This window comes from Protopterus annectens, chromosome 12.part0 (assembly GCF_019279795.1).
Source record: "Protopterus annectens isolate FY-2018-M chromosome 12.part0, PAN1.0, whole genome shotgun sequence".
NCBI lineage: Eukaryota > Metazoa > Chordata > Ceratodontiformes > Protopteridae > Protopterus > Protopterus annectens.
The window spans coordinates 1,548,296,323-1,548,317,782 of NC_056746.1; the positions used below are offsets into that span (position 1 = coordinate 1,548,296,323).

Below are 21,460 nucleotides of genomic sequence, written 5' to 3' on the forward strand. Positions count from 1 at the left end.
GAGCTGTTATCGCATGGATCTGTCACCATTTAAAAGCAATGCATACATAAAAAATGAGAAAATGTAGAAATACAAACAGTCATGTCACAGTACTGAAATAGGAAAAGGTCCAAGCTGTTCTTTAAGTAGGGATGACAGACTATAAAATCAGGTGAAATATGCACAGCATTCCAGTATCTAACATTAACAAAACAATGAGAATATTTAAATGTAGAAATTCATCGATAATTGTAAGTGTTTTATATTGTTTTCCACATGCCTGTATCCACAGGGCATATAAAGTCCATAAAGTCAACTAATCCAAAGTAAATGAAATACAATGAGCCAGGATAATGGGTAGTGGAAGGAATGAGACCAGAAATGTGCAGATGCCATCCAAGTTGTTATATGGGCTAGGAGAGATTCTTTCAACTCATAAATGAGTATCGTGGTGTTATTGATGATGTTCAGAGTCCAAGATGTTTCTCCATTTCTTTTCTCAGAATGTGCTTCTGAATCTAAAACACAACAAAAAGAAACTGATTAGTCAGAATGAGCAAGAGAGAAAAAGAGAAAGACTTGCCTCTGGCAGTCATGTACTTTATAGCATTCTGGTCAGTGAATATGCTTCTGCAGAGGTTATGGCTCATTAATGCTACTCCTTGTATTACCATAGTAGTATACCTGAGGCACATTCTAGTCCTGTGCTAAACACCTTATAATCTAATTTAGTTTCAGGTAAAGGGGCTATATTTATATACAACATAAATGAAGGTTTCTAAAAGCACTGTAGTCTACACGTAATAGCATAACTAGATAACATGGTGGCAAATGTGTCATGCTTTGTAGCAGTGAGCAATGCTTAATAATTTTCATTTTACTTTAGGTATGCTGTTACTGAAAGCTGTGCTTTTTGTTGACTAAATAATGATGAGTATCTGCAGTGAAAGAAAACCAAAATCCTAGTGTTGTTATTATAGTAATGTATGTGACTGCTATGGCAATCACCCCTGGCCCCTTGACAGTCTGGGATGCAGTACCCAGGCAGTTATGGGACACAGCAGTAAGTCATATACTGCATAATCTTAGCTATATGTAACCAGTGTCTGCTGTGAGACAAGACCAAAACCATAGTGATATGAAGGATATCGATGCATGTAACAGTAATCACACACCCCCAGCACTGTGACCTGCAGTGTCCAGGAATTTGCAGAGCACAGCTAAGTCATATGTTGCATAGTATTTGCAATGTGTGACCAGTGTCTGCTGTGAAACTAAAGCATAACCACCTAGTGCAAGTAACAGTAATTACCACCCTCCACCAGTACTGTGAACCACAGTATCCAGGTATTTGCAGGACACAACTAATTCATGTACTGCAAAGTGTTTGCAATGTGTGACCAGTGTCTGTTGTGAAATAAAACCAGAGCCATACTAATGTTCATTATATTAATGCAAATAACAGTAATTGCCCTCCCAGCAATGTGACCCGAAGTATCCAGGCAGTTGTAGGATGCAACTGAGTCATATATTGCATAGTGTTTGCAATGTATGACTGTAGTGATATGCATTCCTCATGCTATCTATCTGAAGAATATGAGAAAGTTAAAGTTTATTACAGATATGGCTGAACATATATGCTATTGTCATTACAGAACATTTCAAACAGTATTGCAGATCCAAACTTGCTGATGTGGTCCAAAGCAGGACACTGTTTCAGAACACTGTTACAGCGGTAACCAGGGAGGCATTAAGTGTAAAAGAATATTCTAAGCATTTGCACCATGCTGTTGCTATATGGGTCTACTTATAGTGTACAGGAGACTAAATGTGACAAGACTATAAGAGGAGCAGTCAGCTGTTGTGGATGATTTTAGCAAACAAGCTGGCAGAACTGTTTCTGCTGAGAAGCATTTGGGTCACTGGTACAGATGTAAGGTGTCTCTCTGCACTACTGACTTTCTGCGTTCAGGAACAGCAATACCTCTCAACTTTGTGTTGAATTAAGCTAAAAATAATATGGAGAGGGGCAAAGGTCAAAAAGGTGTTGCAGTTTGTCAGGTTTAGAGATATGTGAATGAATTAAGCAATGTTAGCTTCCACTCATGGATACTGTATTCTGACCTTTAGCCCACCGCTACCAGATCTCAGCCCTTCAGCCCCTAGATCAATTATCTAGGAGTGGCAATCTCTTAAGAAATCATGGGGCTTGTTTGGAAAAGTGAATTGACTAGGAGTATCTGATATGGAACAATAGAGGATTTCAGTAATGCATGGCATGGTTAAAAAAAAGCAGAGATCCATGGAGGTCCACTTTGAGTTGGATGGGTAAAGAGGAAATGCTTCTTCTCAGAGCAGTCTGAAGTATTAACTTGTGTTTTAACTGGGAATCTGCACACAGTTTTCAAAAGACCGGAGTCTTCTCTGCAAAAGAGAATTTTGTACAGATTGTATAGAGTTCTTCAGCCAGAAGGGTATAACATCTGAATGCTGATTTGTGACAAAAGCTTAATAACACGTGGGAACTAATCATTGCTGTGTTCAACAGCATGCTTTGCCAAGCTGTAGATATTAACCTGAACTTGATGTTTAGTACAGTGAAAGTCATGCCATATTTACTCTGAAAAAAGTATTTGCATATAAAAAGACAGAACTGAACTTGATTCTCATTAATTTAAAACTGCCTAATCCATCTAGACTTTGCTTTCTGTAAAAGTACATTAAGTCTTCCAATGGTTTTGTCCCTAACTACACTTTTGATAAAGTTTTAACAACAATGTAAACCTAATGGATGCAAAATGCAATGCTTACAGTGCTGTTTTTTTCACATTTGAAACAATTGTAAATTAAGGTCATTGAGTCAGAGTTTCAGCAAAATAATGATTTATTTATTTATTTAAATATGTTGACCGGGAGTCTCCGACTGGACGTGGGTCCATTTTCAGCGGAGGCCCGGGGAGAAAAGCTCCACAGTAAAATAAACAGAGAGTAGTTACATTGGATTACATAGTGATTAACAATTTAACATAGAAATTACTTACAACATATTTACAGATGAAGAACATAGTACATCAGTAGACAACTAGAATCTTTATCTGTGAAGTACATAACAGGCATTAACAAATGTAACAATGAGAAGTTCCTGCTGTATAATAAGTACTAGGCTTTTGAGCATCTGAGCTTGCTATCATCAAGGTAGTTAGTGGAAGTGAAAGAAAGGTAGTAGTTGGATGGGGTGGATGATATTAGAGTGGGAGTTGCAAGGGCATAGCCAGCATGTTTTTAGGTGCGCTTTTAATAAAGTTTTGAAGTTGGTGCATGATGGTACGGAGGTAATTGTGGGTGGGAGTGAGTTCCATAATTTGGCTATGGCGCAAGAGAATAGTTCTTCACCAGCAGAGTTATTGGCTTTAGTGATCTGCAAGTGATTTTTGTTGCTGGATCTTAGTGGTCTGGTGGTGCGATAGGGTTGGAGTAGATTCTGGAGGGATGGGACATTTAGTGGATGGTTTACTAGTTTGTGGGTGAGTGAGAGTTGATACCACTGAAGGAGGTGAGGGAGTTCAAGCCAGCCCAGTTCAGCAAGTGAGAGACAGTGGTGACTACGGTAGGATGCCCCTGTGGCGAATTTTGCGATTTTGTTGTAGCAGGTCTCTAGCTTGTTTAGATCACATTGCCTTAGGTTGGTATATACTGGAGAGGCATAAAGTAGGGTGGAGATAAGGTGGGAATTTGCTATTGAAATCTTTGCTGCTTTAGTGAGAAATTGTTTATTTCTGTATAATGCTCCTAGTTTTTTGTGGACTTTTTATGGTCATGGATATGTGAATGTCAAATTTTAGTTTATTGTCTATTTCCACTCCTAGCAATTTGGTGTGTTCAGTTGGGTATATAGTGGTGTTGTCTTTTGCTGTGATGTTAAAGTGAGAGTTGTTTTGAGTATGTTTGGTGGGTTGGAAGATGAGTAGTTTAGTTTTGTTTGGGTTGAGTATTAATTGGGCATTGGATAACCATGTTTCAACAGAGGAAAAGGCTTCCTGTGTGACTTTTTGCAGTTTGGGTAGGGACTGGGCTGAGCAGATGATGGTAGAGTCATCTGCGTATTGGATGAGTGTGCCATGTTTGGTGGCAGAGGCTAGATTATTGGTGTAAACAGAGAAAATTAGGGGTCCAAGGATGGATCCTTGGGGAACCCCTATGGAGACAAGTAGTTGGGGAGATATGTCATTCTGCCATACAACGGATTGTTGGCGGTCAAACAGGTAACTCTGAAACCAGTTGGTGACTGATTGTGAGAAGGATAGGTTATTGAGGACAGAGATAAGTTGTTTGTGTGGGACCATGTTTGTGTGGGACCATATCAAATGCTTTAGATAGGTCTAGGAAAGTAGCACAGGAGAGATAGCCATTGTTTTTATGCTGAAGGATAGTGTTTGTAAAGGAGAGTAAGGCAGTGGTGGTGCTATGGTTTGGTCGGAAACCATGCTGAGTACTGGAAAGGAGGTTGTTAGTAAGGAGGTAGTGTGAGACCTGAGAGTGTATGCATCTCTCTAGTATTTTGGAGAGTGGAGAGAGAGAATAGCTTTCGGGTGGTGATTGGTTAGTTCTGCAGAGGGTCCGCCTTTGTGGAGGGGAATTATATGTGAGACTTTCCACAATGTAGGAACGTAACTTTCTGACAGAGATCTGTTAATCAAGATGGATACTGGGTAGGCCAGAGCATCAGCTGCGATTTGTAGGTATTCACTTGGGAGGTTGTCTGCTGCTAATTTGGTGGGTTTAAGTTTAGTTAAGAGTTTTTTTATGTTGGAGGTAGGTACAGGAGAAAAAGAGAAGGTAGTGGGGAGATTACTAGTTGAAGGTGTGGATTGGAGGGGAGGGGGGTTGTGTTGTTTAGCTAGTGATAGTATGGTTTGGGTGAAGTGTGTGTTGAATGAGGTAGCAATATTTTCTGAGGAGTGAGGGATGTTAGGAGGAGGGGTACTGACTTTACCTGGGTGGAGTATGGAGTTTATGGAGGACCAGAATTGTTTGGGGCTGTGTTGTGAGGAGTCTAGGGCAGACTGGTAGTATTGGAATTTGTCCCGTTTTATTAGCTTTTTGACTCTATTGCGTAGTTCTAGGAATTTCTGTCTAGCTGCGGGGGTTTTGGTTTTGCGCCAGTGCTCCCAGGCTTTATCCCTGTTTTTAATTTCTGACTTAGTGGTTTTCTGTAGCCATGGGGAGGGTTGTGCTTTGGTTCTGGAAAATCTTATGGGGGCATGGTAATTAAGGATGTTCAGGAAGGTAGTATTAAAAGATTCAACTACGTCATCTAGACTGAGGTACTTCAGAGCTGATATCAAATGAAACATACATTACACCTTACCAATACAAAGCATGTGAAAAATGTTTGGGAAGATAGTTTTAATACGAAAAATTCTACAGAAAAGTTGTGTGTGTCTACTTTATTCCCATTTCTCTGGTATTCTGCTTAATGCTACATTGATTCTTGAGTCTCAGGTTCAAGAGTAATCGCTTGTTAACAATGTTCCTTCCTCCAGCCTTCACTTCAAAATTTCTTTATGAATAAATCTTAAAACCTACTCATTAATAAATATCTTTCCTGTGCCATAATTCATCCATTAATCTGTTTTTTTTTCCAGGACACTGATTTGCTCTCTACTGTTTGGTTAGTGTTCCTTGAGACCAATGTTTTACACTGTCACAGTTACTTAACTGGGGAAAAGTAATGACTTTCCTTTTACTTTTGTTCTCACACTCTGTGTATGTTGACCTAAATGCAAGTATTTAATGTAAGCTGAAAACAAAGCAACTGTGAAGTCTGCAAACAGCCCAGAAGTTATGTTGGTATATTTATCACAGGTATATTTGTACAAGCATGCCTCTTCCCCAAGAATAGTTTTTAAAGTCATAAAATATACTGATGTCAAGGCTTAAAATGTTCTTGTGACAGGCCCGACATCCAGAGTGATAAAAAACAGGTTATGACCCAGGTGACCCAAGTTCATTTTGTGGCTGTGGTGCTAGAAAACTCAAGCAGGGAGGATGGTAGTACATGTTCAGCTGTTGTCCTGGGGAGGATGGAGATGATGCTGGCTTACTGCTTGGGGGACTCCTAGGGGAAGCATTAGGTATGGAACTCAAGGAGCATGGGCCTGCCAAGCACATGCTTTTCCTGCACATGTGCACTGGCTGAGGAAGTCAGCATGCAGTGGGCATGCTTCTAACAACAGGCAACACTGAATAAAGGGCAGAAGAGCTGCTATAAAAAAGGAGGTCCAAGAGGGAAGGTAGGTCTCTTTCCTTTGGACCTCCCAACTCTCACCATAGGGGAGCAAAATGGTTGATTAGGGACCCCAGACAAGAATGAATGATTCAAAAGGCTCTCATTTAGTTCTGGGATGAATGAATAGGTCAGTTGTGTGAAAGTAGTGAAGACATCAGGCAGGTTCAGTGGAAAAGGGTCCTGAAATAAACCAGGCTATTTATTGAACAGCAGGACAAAAGATAGATCCTGACTAACCTGATGAAGTTGCGTGACTTGTTTTCAAGAATAATGGATGGATGTATCCATGTGGATAAGATTTATGTTCATTTCATTCCCAAAGACACTGAATTTGTTTCAAGCAATTGGTAACTTACAAAGGTGAGAGATAAAACTGTCAGTACATTTTTTGCAGATTTTGCATGTACTGGTCACATTCCACCAAACTGTCTCTTGGCTATTAGTCCATTTGTTTCCATTCCTAGGTGAGAGACAGCTAGGAGCTGTCATTGTTCTGGTAGCCATTATGGGTGATTTGCATTTTTCTGTTTTTTAGGGTTTTTCAAGTTTTTTCCTGTTTTCCTCTTTGCCTTAAATGCATGAACACTCAGCAAGGCACTGGGAAGGAGACATGGAATGGATTGTCCACAGAGCGAGTCCCTTCACTTGTACAAGGGGTGTTTCCTCCAATCAGCCCTTCCCTTCCCTTACTCCTCCTACATCATGAGCAGTGGTCTCCAATAGGGAGATCATACTATCCCGTGTGTCTCAGAGTGTATGCATACCCCACTGTCACCTGGGAAAGGTGAATAAGCCATGCCTCTTCACTCATTACCCTCCCTGCCTGGCTTCTCCAGTGCCTCGGCTGTTAATTGAACCCTGGTTGCCTGGGTCATGGATACATCTCTTTGCACCACAGAGCCAGGCTAAGAGTTGATAGTAAATTGTGTGTGTAGAATGAGAAATGGATTGATAGCATGAGACAGAGGGAGGTTTCTGGTGGGGAGATCTGAGATGGTAAAAAAAAGCAGTGAAGTGTTGTCACACAGGGTTCAGTCATGGGCCCATTCCTATTCAATGTGTTTGATTTTTCTTTGACTTTGCACAGGGCATGGAAGCAAGATCACTTTCTTTGCTGATGGCACTGAGCTCTGAGTAATTGTGCACAATACCGGCTGAAACATATGAATGGAAAGGGATTTTGAGAAACAGAGGCATACATTAATAGGTAGCAGCTTTGAGTCATCCCTTCCAGATGCATGGTGCTGCACCTGGGGAATAACAACCCAGTGGTTGGGTCCTCTTGGGAGTTTAGAATAGAAACTGCAGAGTAAAAGGATTTGGGGGATGCTATTACTTAAAACCAAAACCATCAGACACAGAGCAAGCGGTAACCAGAGATAAGGTTATAATTCTCTATCAGACACTGGTAAGTAAGACCACATCTGGAAGGCTATGTGTAGTTCATGAGGCCTTACAGAGACAAGGAGGTCACAGTGCTGAAAGTGGTACTAAGGAAACATCCAGGATGGTAAGGGGATTGCAAGGGGTAATGTATGAAAAAAAACTAAAGGAAGCTTGACTTCTTTACATTATGAAAGAGAACAGACATATAGCCTTAACATGATATGCATATATAAGACATTAAGATGGAAATATGATAGAATTAAAAGTACCAGTTCCATGGGTAGTGAGAGTATCCCTGAATGTCTGCTGGGAAGTGCTAAGTCCCATCTATCAAAACATCTTCATTATCATCATCTAGTCAGCATGATTGTCTCCAGTAGTTACATTCCCAGGGTGGGGAATACACTTATTGTGGTATCTTTGGATGAAGGTGGCCCCTTTACTGACACAAGGAATTACAGACCTATTACTCTCACTAATATTATTTGCAAATGGCTATGAAACATACTATATCTGCAGTAATAAACAATACAAGTGAATTTATTACCTTGAACTTTTAGTGATGAAGTGCTTTGGTCATTCCAGCTGTGAGATGTGTTACTCAATATTTGGTCTAATGAGTGCCAAGTACAGAGGAAGAACTGCATCCTTGGATTTGGGTGCCATACCCTTAGATATGAGCTGTGTGATGAAAAAGGATTTTTTTACCATAGTGGATATATGGTGATGAAAGGACAGTTCACTGTCAACATTGATTCCCAGATATCTAACTACTACTGGATCAGTTTTAGTGGGGGTGTCTATGTGATCATTACAAAGGCAGCCATGTTTGCCAAAGGATACAATTATAAATATTTTGATATTCAGATTCATTCTGAAGTTTTGGCACCAACTATTTGTTTGGAGCAGGCCCTCTTATAGGATCCTGGTGTCCTCTGGGGAGATTATAATGTCATCAAGAGTGCAGTCATCTGCAAACTGTGTCAGCCACAATCCCTTAACATTAGTGTTGATCTCCTAAAAGTAAAGAAAACTTGCCCAAGGACTGAACCCTAAGACTCCACTAGCGAACAAGTCTTTTGAAGGAGGAAGAGCCCCCCTTACTACCTGTGTTCTAGTTTTGGTCATCCAATGGGTTACACAGGGATTAACACTTATCTGGAAGAGTGTATGTATGATTACTAATAGTGGGATGCTTTTGTTAGGTCCTCATAGGCGGTGAGCACTGATTTGTCCCCATCCATTACCTCAGTGACTTTTTAAAAAAATCAGTTAGGTTAAGTAGGCTGGACTGCACCCTTGATGAAGCTGAACTGGGTTGAGTAAAGAATCTGTAGCTCACCTATATCCCTATTTATTGGTTCCTTAATGAACTTTTACATAGACTTACAGATGGAGCTGGTCAGGCTTATGGGTCTGTAATTATCTGGGTCCATTGCAGCTCCAACCTTGTGCAGGAGATTGACTGTTGCTGTCCTCCATTCATTCTACACAAAGCCTGATTAGAGGATAATGCTGAATAACCTCTATGGGGGATCTGACAATTCATATTTCAGGCTAGCCTGTAAGCATTCTGGTATGCTATTAGCTCCATAGGTGTTATGTTTTTGGCCTTGGATAGTGAGAACTTGTCAGGAGATTTGAGGATGAGTAGGGAGATGTGGGCATTTGAACTGAGAATACTGGAGGGGAGATGGGGGGGGTGAAGTTAGAGATAAATTTGTCCATTAGTAGATAGGCTATTTCTTCTGTGTCTGAATATGTGAAGTCATTTACTATTAGTTATGTGCAGTGCTGGGCATTGTTTATGAAATTTCTAACATAGTAAAAGAAAACTTTGTGGTTATTTTTCACCTGGGAGGCAATTCTGACCTCACATCTGGCTTTGATTATTTTGATCAGGATTAGAGTTCCAGCATAACCATACATCACAACCCAATTTTGTCCCCAACTACCTTGGATGCCTGTATGGTGGGGTATGTTAGTAAGAAAGTAGCTAAGGGCTATGTTGGGGGGGTATGTTAGTTGGTAATGAAGTTACAACTAGTAGGGAGCAGAGTTGTTCCATATCAGTAAGTACCAAGTCCAGGATTTTGTCTTCAGTAGTTGGGATGCAGACTAATGAAAACTTTGTATTTGTGAAGTCCGGAAATCTCTGAGCATTCATGTTAGGGGATGCATGAGTCTCAAAGATGATATATGGATAGATGAAATTTTAGTTTTAGAACATTGTCTTTGACACTTTCATCATAGGTTTTAAATGTAATCTTATAGTCTCGGGTATTTAATAATATCTCATCAAAAATCCTCTTGCAGTCATTCTACCGAGCCGTATTTTATATCATACGTCATAAATTACACTTGTCTTGAATGATGTATAGCAGAAAGTTGTCAAAATCAGCAGTATGGAAACAATGACAAACATTGACAAAACATAGTCCTCTCTTCTGTCTGTCTGAAATATCATTCAACTCCTCTGTTATTCCATTTTCTACCCAATCGTTACCACCTTCTCTATAAAATAAAACTTTCTTATGTCAGCATTGACATATCCCAATTGTACTTGCTACTTATGCTCTCTGCTCTTCTTCCCTGTTTTAATTTTATCGAGTTCCTTCCCTCCCACTTGCACCTTGATAATGCATTGCTTTCATATAATGATTTCTCCATCTCTTTTCCTGTCTAGGGTGTACCTGGTTGCATTTCATTGACTTTGTTCATACTCCAACTCTTCTATTCTCATAGCAATTTTTGTAAGTCTCTGTTGTAGTGTCTAGTGGCCTAATTCCACCCCCCATCTGCAAGCTGCCAGAATAAGACATTGTAGCTGATTTATGGCCTTATCTGGGATCTATAAAACTGGGATGCTGGAATTTATCACTTTTTGGTCCAAGCCCTTACCTATGGCATCCCCACTTCATGTTTGAAAATACTCATTCACACTGTGCTTTATAACTCAGTCTGGAGCAATTATGGACCCATCCCTACACTCTTAAAAGTAGGTCCACTCTCCACTGAAGTGCATGATCATAAATGTTTTTTTGCAATTAAATCTCAGCTTCTATCTCTTTGTTCACCATGCAAGACATACCAGTTCTCACATGAGGCTGTTTCCTCTATCCGTAACCACCTCAGCAGCATTATTATCATTAAAATACAGGATAATTTTACTGTTGTGTCCCAATGAAATCGCTGCTAAAGATATCTACATCAAGATCTATTTTAGTATTGAACCTTTTAGTATTCTATTAGCTATTAGCTTTTATTCTAGCAGCCTCTTCAGCTCACACCCTCTATACTAAGACAGTTGAACAGTTTTGTATCTACTTCAGCAGTTTTTCTCCATACTCATGGCTTTAATTTCTCTATCATCACTCACTGAGGTACAGAGCCCAAGATCTGAGGTTCACCTGCATTACATCCATAGCATACCCCTTTGTCCTCATCAGTGTTGGCCATACCTCTCAACTTCTTAGAGCAAGAAATTTGGACAAAGCCTAACATGATTGGAGACAAAGGCCCAACAATAGGGACATGTTTTAAATATTGCTCTCATAAGCTTAGAAAGATGATCGAATAACAGGATTTAACAGGATTTGTGTTACCTTGCATTTTCTATAGCATATAAAGTCCAAAATTCAAATGCGTGTCATTATTTAGTGACTTCAATCCTTAGTGATTTTCCAGAAAACCACAAATCTTATAAGGAACAGACCAAACATTTGGGGCACAAATCTGAACATTCTGCAAAGATCAGGACAGTTGAGAGGCATGGTGTTAGCCTAGTCATGGAACTAGATCAGTCTGGATTGGTAAGACCCTGACTTTGTGTGGTCATTCTGTTCACGCATTCAACGCATTTAGCATTAAGGACCACCAGCTATCCATTTTGCTTCATTTTTATAACATTTCTTGAAAAGAAATGAGGCTACAAAGTCTATATCTGTCTTGCTCCTTTTCATGAAGTCCACAAAACTTAATTTACTTTCAACCAAAATGAGTTAGTCAAAAGATGAGTTTATAGTTTTAGTATTTCAATGAGCTGAAAAGATCTCACATTCCTCTTTCATGGTGCTGCACCTGCATCTGTTTAAAATATATATAACTAACATTGACATCACTAAACTACATAAGACAAAAATTCTCCCCCTGCCATGACCCAGTCAAACAAAGTAAATTTTCAGTAAAGTGAAAACAATGTGAGTACTTTTTGAAACTGTATTATTTTCATTTTGCCAACAGTTCATCAAGGTCTATTGTCAGCTCATTATACCCAAGAAGGTATTTCATCCGAATCCTATACCTTATTGCCTCAACGCCCATTGAGCTCCTTTTCTCCTTTGTCTTTGTCTATTTGTGCAAATTCATGCCTGTGTATCCTTTTCACAATGGCACCAAGTTTTGTTTTTCCTTTGCAAATGCTGATATGAAACATACGTTCCTTTTTTATACCGATGCTTTGATATTTCTTTTGTTTTCAGGTAATGAATTTGAAAGATTTATTTTGCCCAGCTCTCATCCACCTCACTAGTTTTTTCACTGATGCTTCCCATTGATGCTAGATGATTTGTTTCTTTTTGCTGGCCTCTTTAGAGGCCTATTTTCTCCCTCATTTCCTAAGCAATTTAACCTCCTTCATGCATTACTCTTCTCTTTTTCCCATGTCATCCCTAATTTCTTTTAGTGAGATCAGTTGACTTTTCACACCTCCTTCTCCTACTCATGCTGGATTTCATTCCTTCCTTCACCCCATCCTTGATACATCACAATACCTCATCCTCTAATATCATTCCACCCCCTGCATTTATATTACTCCTAAAAGTGCTCCTTCACAGACTGAAGGCTGCCTTCCTGGAATCAGAGATCTGTGTTTTGTGTGCTTTTCACCATTACCTCAGTCATCACAAACCACTCAGATGCATGAACATTATTGGCTCTTGCCTATACCCCCCTTATTTATCCAAACCATGAGGATTAAGTCATGCATGTTCCCTTCTTCTCTGGTATCTTCTTGTAGAGATTTTTCTTTCAACTAAAGGTTTTATAGTTTGACTTTTCTTTTACCAGCTTACTCTTGAAAGAATAAGGACTACTATGAGGACTCTTCTCTAGTTTGTTCATCTGTTAATACTGGCCCTTAACATGCCATCACTTCCATCAGTTTTTTTTTTCTTTTCTGAATGTGATATGCTGTAATCATTAGCCAGAAATCCTGTCTTTCAGCCTCAGAGCAAGAAGCACAGACTGTATTCCATTTTCTTCCTCGTCTTTATTTTCCTTACAGTGCATTTTATCTAAGTCTAAATAGTCATTTACAGACCTGTTTTTGAACCTTGTGTCTCTAATACACCCTAAATCCAGCAGTCACCATAATTAACTCTCTTCAGTATAGAGTAGTTTTCTATTATGTCTGCAGTTTATATTTCTTCTTCTTCTTACAAATACAGCATGATTATATCTCATTTTTTGTTATTTATCAGGCTTCTGGTATTACTGTAAATCACCTTTCATTTGCCACTTCATCCAGTATCCCTTTTATTGCCTGCTGTCCTTCACTTCTCCCTTCTTCGCTCTTAAGCTTTCCCTGTATGATCAGTATTTAATATTTTTATAGTTTCATAGATTCATATGAAAACACTAGGCTATCATCCCTGGCTGGATAGTTTAAGTCTCACTGTGTTACCCATTTGTCACCTAGCTATGTTATCCCATACATCTTTAACTATTTTTGCCATAATTTTATTTATATGATTTTCATTTGTAAAGGATTAATTGTTAGAGTTACATATTCAGTACATTAGGTGGCTTTACTGTAAGGCAGGGCATTTAAGTACTGTCTCTGTCCATTAGGAGGGTAGGGGTCAGTCCTGAGGTAAATTTTTCATTTTCCATCCATTGGTCTAAATTACATTTGAATGGGGACATGAATGAGTTTTGTTTTATGTGGGTGGAAAGTCTGTTCCAGAGTAGCAGTGTCCTCTGAGATATGTACAGTACCTGTCCCTCCAAACTGTTCTGTTTATTTTAGAGAAGTGATTTAAGTTCCTGGACTTGGTGTTTTAGTGCCATTAGACTTGCATATGTAGAGTAGATCCATATGTACTGGGTCTGGGGATGCCTTATAAGCCAGGTATAGGTTACCTCTTAGTAGTCTGCATGAGAAAAGAGTATAGTGAGAGGGTTTTGAGATGTCCATGTAGTATATGTGCTTTAGGGCCAGTATTTATTTTTTTTGTAAGAAGCCTCTGTGGTCTTTGTCTATTTGTTGTTGCAAATGCCTGGGCACATACATTCCAAAGGGGGCATTGTACTCAATTATGGGTCTAATGTAGGCTAAATAAAGTGGGATGATGACATCTCTTGACCTAGAAGCCAACCATCTACTTAGCAGATGTGCAGTATAGAAGGACATCCTTACAATCATGCAGACATGTTGGTAAAATGCTAGGTTGTTGTCTACGTAAATTCTCAAATATCTAAGTATGAGTTCTACTGTTTGGGGTGTATTGCCAGTGTGATGGAGAGTTCCCTAGGGCAGTTGGTTTTCTAAAGGACACAATAATGCACTTTCTGTGAGGTGGCTTCCTTGCACTACCTTCCTGTGTCCTACCTGTAACCTATTTTTGATCCAGTTGGTGGCATAGGGGTTTATTCTTACTTTAGCAAGCTTTTCAACAATTCCTCAGTTGGATATCATGTCAAAGGCTTTGGTCAAGTCAAGGTAGGTAGTGTGTGTTCTGTCTTCCATTACTTTTGTGACTTTTTTAAAAATTTAAACTACATTGTGTCGGCATGATCTGCCTTTGACAAAAATAAACTGGGATAGGTCTAGTGTTTGCAGGTTTCCTATACCTTCATTGATTAGTTCCATGATACGTCCTTCTATATTTTTATTTATCCTTTTTACTTTAGTTAAGTTTAAAAAGACATCTGCTTTAATTTATTTATTTAATCCATCATTAAACAAGTTGTTTCCATCCATGTAAGGGTTTAGATAGTGCATAACATAAAGTCTGTCAATCCTCCCTTGGACTCCCCAGACGCTTGCTACACTATTCATTACAACAGTTACTGAGCAGTTCCCTGAACTTCTTAATTCCCTTTTTCTTTGAAAACCACTCAGGTGTGTTTATTTCTGTGCTTGCAATACATATAGGTTCACAAGTTCATAGGGAGTTAGTAGGCATGCTGTCCATGTGATCACTGAGGAACCTAGTCCACTTTCCCAGTTGTCTCAGAGCTCTGTCTGGTTAAGTCATTTTCTCAGAGGCACACAGTGGCAAATAAAGGCTGAATGAATGAAATCCTACACTGCACAAACACAACTTATTAACAGCTCATAGTCTTAACTCTCTGCACTGCTTACATCATTGTATAAGTAAAAGTGATAGCTTCAGAAGTGGAATGGAATGACAAACAATTGTAGTTTAAAGTGCTTACACCTTTGAAATCTCATGACTAATGGAATGCATTTTAACTGCATTCTGTTATGGAAAGATGATCCTTTTTATGCACTTATGAAGCCCCATAGAATGCCACTAAACTCCTTACTTTCTCGCATATATACATTATTTTTATTGAAAAGTGGTCTGTTATACCACATTGGTGGTGTAGTAGGCATATTTGGCATACTTTTTTCTATGCCAAATATTATCCATTTTTACCTTTCATTACCTGAAACACTATTAGCTGAGTAAATGTTTTCCCCCGAGTTGTGGAAAACAGTAGTCCTTTGGTATGAGCCAGTAGTTTTCTGGAATGCATCTGTGTTTGTTCCTATGCCAAGATGATGACCATGGAACAAATGCTTCAGAGTACTGTTGCTGCAGCCAAGTGGAATGGTGATAATTGCCTAGTCCCTTGTAATACCAAAGACATTTTCACATACTGAGCAGCTAACCATGGAGGAAGACTTTGAGGTGTATATTGTAACCTTTGAATACCACACCCACTCAGAGGAATGAGACCAGACTGAACTAAAATCCTCTCAGTCAAGTTATCTGGAAAACTTTTAAAAGCTTCATGGACGGGGAACGGACTGAATCTCAGGACTATGATAAGGGTAAAAAGGCACTTTAGATCAAGCTGGCGTTGTCTCTGAGATACAAGCTCAACAATTCATAACTGGACAGTTTTCCTATCAAAATGGTAAAATCTCAGTCAAGTGGTTTAGAGCATATACTTAAACTATGGTTATAACCTGAAGGTCAACATAGTGATTAAGATGATAGAAATGCTGGCCACTAATACATTTATAAGGTTTTTTTGCTACTTTAAAACATTTGATAAGGCCTGTTCTTGATTTATTCACAGCTACAGCACAGATTGTGTTGTTTTCTGCTTCACTACTGAATGCTAATTTTGTATGCAGACTTGTGTCTTTCAAACCCATAGCACTTGAAAGACAAACCACACAGTAATTTGTTTTACAGTGTGACTCAACTGTTTACTGAATTTGTGATATTCTATGCCATGACTAAGCAGTATAAATTTGAAATTAATTGTTTTATCTGAAGATGTATGACAAAAGGCTGCTTTACAAGTTTAATTAGAAATATTTTTCTTGCATTTAAATGCTTTTTTGTCCAGCTTGCTAGGAGACAGGAATGTAACACTACATTAACTGACTACTGGCAGGTGTTCATGAGTTAATTATATTGACAACATACCTAACCATAGCTCCAAGGAGACAGTGAATACTGTGACTCTCTCTGTATCCACTTTTGTGACTCCTGAGTGAGTGAGTCTATCATAGTCTTCAGTTATGAAATATTTTCTAGTGTTCTGTTAAGGAAAGGGTTTAGCATTTAATTTATTAACTTGCTTCCTTGTGACTGGTGCATGGAGACTCTATGCGTTGTGCTGACTTGATGTGCATGTCCAATAAAACTGCATGTCTTAGGGTGAGCAGGCTAGTATCTCAATATGAACTCTCTTAGACGTAAAAGGATGCTCACTGACCATTTATATGTGGAAAGCTTTTCCTGTAGTTTAAATAAATACCTGCATCCCACTGTTGGAATCACTGTTCCCATTTAAATGGGAAATGTCAATGAGCATAAAGTAATTTAGGCATTGTCTAAGAATTCCAGGTACAGAAAGGTTAGCGATGAAAAGGTCAACTGTTTGCTGTACAGTACAGGGGGAAACAAATGGGCTCTCACATCTAATAACTTTTAGCTGATGTTCAGCCAGTAGGTATGGACAGCAACACAGTTACACCTTTATTATCATAGAAGGTTGACGGTAGAACAGCTTTTAGGAGAAGTTGGTAAACTTTAAATGACAGAGATCTTTAAATAGCAGGTAAACCTCATCCCAACAAGCAGAAATACCTGCCATTTTTTCTTCAGGTAAATCTTCAATGGCCATATGTATACTTGCAAAATAATGTGCATGGTTGAATGCTAAGAAATAATGTACTTGTTTGTTGTTTTCTGTACCATCATGTCTGTATCTGTTTACATACTTTCCAACTGTCTTTATGTGTATTGTCTAAAAATCTAAGTCTCAAAATGTTATCAAATCAGTAAATAAATAACGACCACAAGAAAAAAGTTATAGCGCAAAGAATTCCTATCAAATAAATAAATATATATAACCACAATAAATCAGATTTGAAGGCAAAGCGCATTTGTCCAGACTAGACTTACCTTCCCAGAGACAGTCATGGGGTAGCTTTTCACAAACACCACATATCGAGGGATTTTAAAATGGGCAATCTGTGAATGAAAGAGTTAAATTTTGTTTAGTGGAAAATATAAAGAGAAATAGTTACATTTTTGTTAGACATGTTAAAGTAGACAAGAGCTTTAAAATTAGATGGATGCTAAGCGTTTCCATGTAGAAGAACAACTCTAAAATGGAAGATAGTCCCTAAGTCTATGGAGTAAGCCTCAGGTGGCTATATCACTGAATGAATACAAACAAAAACAGAGTTTGAATGAATTAAAGGAAACTTTAAGACTAAAGTGAAAGATAAGTGCCTTCATCTACTAAACTATTTTCAAGAGCTGTAAATATCTTCAGTTTAGTAGATGAAAGCACTTATCTTTCACTTTAGTGGTTAAGTAAAGTTTCCTTTTAGTTCATCTGAACTGCATTTTTATTTGCATATGTTTTGAAGAAGAAACAGCTCATTGAAGAAATTAATGTTATCAAGGGAAGCTAGTGAATGAATATATTACAATTTAATATTGAGCCTACCGAGTATGACAGACACCTGTATCTCTTTTATATTGACATAGTCATACAGATCTGTAAGAAATGACATTGTATTATCCAGTCAGGCAACAAGGGAAAGCTAACCAATGTTTAATAAGAGAAGCTCTTTAAGAGGTCCTTTATATGAACAGTCTGTTTGCAGCATACCTCTCAACTTCTTAGCACAAGAAATCTGGACAAAGCCTAAAATAACAGGGGAACTGAGGCACAAAAAATAGGGGCACATTATAGTTGTTAGTAGAATAACAGGATTTGTGCTAGCGTGCATTTTTCTGAAGGATATGAAGTTTGAAATTCAAACGTATGCCATTATTTAGTGACTTAGTACTCAGTGATTTACCAGAAAACCATTCATTTTATGAGGAACAGATGAAAGATATGAAACATAAATATGGACATTCTGCAAAAATCTATACAGTTGAGAGGCAAGGTTTGCAGATTTACTCTTGGAGATAATACTTAAATCAAGGTTTTATTTTTAATATTTATTTTTAAGGTCAAATGTAAATCCACATTGTTTATGATATTTAAGTCCAAGAAGAATAATTTTAAGTGCTTGATATCATTTTATTTTTAATATATTTTATTTTAATTTTAACAAGCCAAGAAACACGATTAGTAAATAAAATGAATTACACTGAAACTGACTATAAGTGAATGGAATATGTCCCTGAAGGAGTGCAGCAACTACAGTTTAGCAGATGCCACAATAGCAGTGTCAGGCTAAGTACGAAAAGTGATACTTAACATATAATGCAGCCTTTCCATAGGAAGGCAAGGAGATGCTAGTGATACCTGCACATGGAAGTAAGAGTTGTATAACCTAATGTTTAAATTCAGTAAATTCGGTTAGCAGTAAATTAACTCTGTACATTTCAATGTTTATAACCCATTCATTTATTGTTTTATTTTTCTTCTGCATGTTCATCAGACTACACAGAAAGCAGTGCTACTTTTATCTGTACAGTATGTAATACCATTGTTAAATGTTAATATGTGTAAACAACATAGTTCACAAAGACAATTTATTATATCATCAACACGTAGTGGGCAAACAAGAACATACTGTGGGTTAATTAAATTGCTTAGTTGCCTTCCTATACAGACCATTCAGGTACAGCACAAATCTTAATATTGCTCATTTATTTATTTTTTCCATGCATAACCAATTTGTTTCTTGGATAAAGTCCATTTGCTGATGAGAATAATAATACCACGGAGTTCCAATAAGTGCTCCAACACCACTAAAGTGTACTGTCACTAATTCTGTTGTAATACCATGAAACAACTTGCAGAATAATTCCACTGGTAAGCGTCCTAAACAATTCACCAACACGAATGAAATAAAACCAAACCAGTTTTATTATTGATAGTACTCATAATATGCTGGGAATCCTCAGCATCTTATACCAAAATATAAAAACGAATATGTGACACTGAAAGCGTATAACAATGAAATAAAAAATGCTAAATATTGAATACTGAGGACAATACTTAAAATTGGGTTAAGCGCTTTCACCCATATCATAAGCCCATATACAGTATGCAGTCCTTCTGTCATTAGTATGTCACAGCCAGCAATGAGGTGTGCAACTGTTTCCAATTCAGTTTTACAAAACCTACATTTGTCTGTTTCTCCCACATGTTCAATGGACTTTGTAAACCAGCATGTACATAGGCCACTATCTTGGGTAACCAATATTAACCCTTCATCTCTTGGTTTGAATTTGCCTCTCCTTAACCATTCCAGCATTCGTTCCTGATCAACATGAGGTTCTTCCAGAAGTTTTCTATACTTGCAAATATATTTATGCATTTTCCACATTTCTTGCCTTCTCATCTGGTCCTTCACCTTATATGCTTTCCTTTGTTTTTTGGCACATTTTGTTGCTGCCTGGTTTTTACCTACTTGTTTGATTTCCATTCCTGCTTGACGCTGATATGCTTCTGCTAGATCAAGCAGAGAAGTCATCTTAGATTTATTCTCCTCATGTTTCAAAAATTTCACTCTATTTGGGTCCTTTGAGGTCAGCAGATATGTGTGGAGTCCCACAATCGCAGATCTATACATGTAATCAATTTCAAGGCGGCCCATCCCTCCTTTGGAATGGAGAATATATAATCTTGGTATGCACTGATTTTTATAAACCATTTGGTGAGCATGAAACATCCTTCTCGTTTTCTTATCCAATCTATCCAAAACATTTTGGGGCCAGTCAGTCACTCCAAAACCACAATTTAGGATAGGAAGAGCAATTTGGTTTATAGCTTGGATTTTGTTCCTAGATGTCAACACTGTTTTCAGGATTAATTTAAGTATTCTAAAGTATTCCTTACTAAGTTTTATTCACATTTGTTCATGTTTTATTGTTGATCCTTCATCAGTTCCCATATATTTATATACTCCCTCTTGCTCAACTTCTTTTATATCACATTCTTGTGCCAAACTGATGTTTTCCTGGTGCTGCAGTTTTCCTGCTTTAAAGGTTGCTTTTGCACATTTATCAAAACCAAATGACATTCTTATATCATCTGAAAAAGTTCTGACAACTTGCAGTTGTACTTTCAGTTCCTCGTCTGATGAGCTCTACAGTTTTAAATCATCAACAAAGAGAAGATGAGAAGTCTTTACACTTTGTTGTTTTCTGGGAGCCAAATTATGTAAGCTGTTAAGTAGACAGCTTAATGGGTTAAGGACAAGGCAGAATAGCAGCGGTGACAGAGAGTCACCCTGGAATATCCCACTTTGAATTTTTATCCCTGGAATAATAATTTGTCCTTTATCATGGCTTAATTGCAAAGTGGTCTGCCACTGTTTCATGGTCACTGCAATGTAGTCGATCAGTGTAGGGTGTATCTTATACATTTTTAAGCACTCTTTTATCCATGAATGTGGGAAACTATCAAATGCTTTTTTTGTAGTCAATCCAAATCAACTTGGATTCTTCCACTTTTTACAGTTTTCCACTATGACTTTAACAACAAATGATCCTTTGTTCTATATGACTTTCTTTTATTGACCTTTTGTTCTACTGCCATAATTGAGTTTTCTTCTAAATGACTATAAACTCTGTCGGCATCAGTTCCAGTGTATAGTTTATATGTCATCAGAAGGCAAGTTATTGGTCTATAGTTTTTGGGTACCTGTCAAATCTTCGAATGCTCAAAATTTCAAACGTTACATGGGTGAGACCAAACGTTCGACATTTTGAGTGTTCAAAGATAGACTTTCAGTGACACCGTATGGTGCAGATAGGGAGAAATTCCCTTTTCTGTACTGAAGTGCGGTCTCAGAGTTGACATATTTGAGTAGGGGGGTGTGGGGTGCAGGGGGGCTTGTCCCCCTGCCTACACTGTTAAAGTGTTTTTTTCTGTGTTTTCTTTTTTTTATGTTCGAACTTCCAAATGTTGAACATTTGGTCTCGACCATGTAATGTATGACATTTTGGATGTTTGAACATTTAACATAGACCCTAGTTTTTATGGTAGCTTGCAGGTTCACTCTTAAGTAGGAGCATTGTTTTTTCCTGTTGTTAGCCAAGCTGTTGTCTGTTCAGGGTGTGCATATAAATAGTTCTTACT

The 21,460-nt window shown here is 38.1% G+C and overlaps 1 protein-coding gene across 1 annotated transcript in view; it reads right to left on the reverse strand.

Moving 5' to 3' along the window:
- The window catches only part of LOC122817287 (medium-chain acyl-CoA ligase ACSF2, mitochondrial-like), a 1,325,947-nt gene that overhangs the window by 286 nt on the left and 1,304,201 nt on the right, over positions 1-21,460 (reverse strand). The window contains exons 15-16 of the mRNA XM_044090513.1: positions 17,308-17,376; positions 1-497 (exon numbers count right to left, since the gene is read on the reverse strand). The exon at positions 1-497 is cut by the window's left edge and continues 286 nt beyond it. Of these exons, the coding sequence (XP_043946448.1) occupies positions 447-497; positions 17,308-17,376 (120 nt within the window). The 3' untranslated portion in view covers positions 1-446. The remainder of the gene's footprint in view (positions 498-17,307; positions 17,377-21,460) is intronic.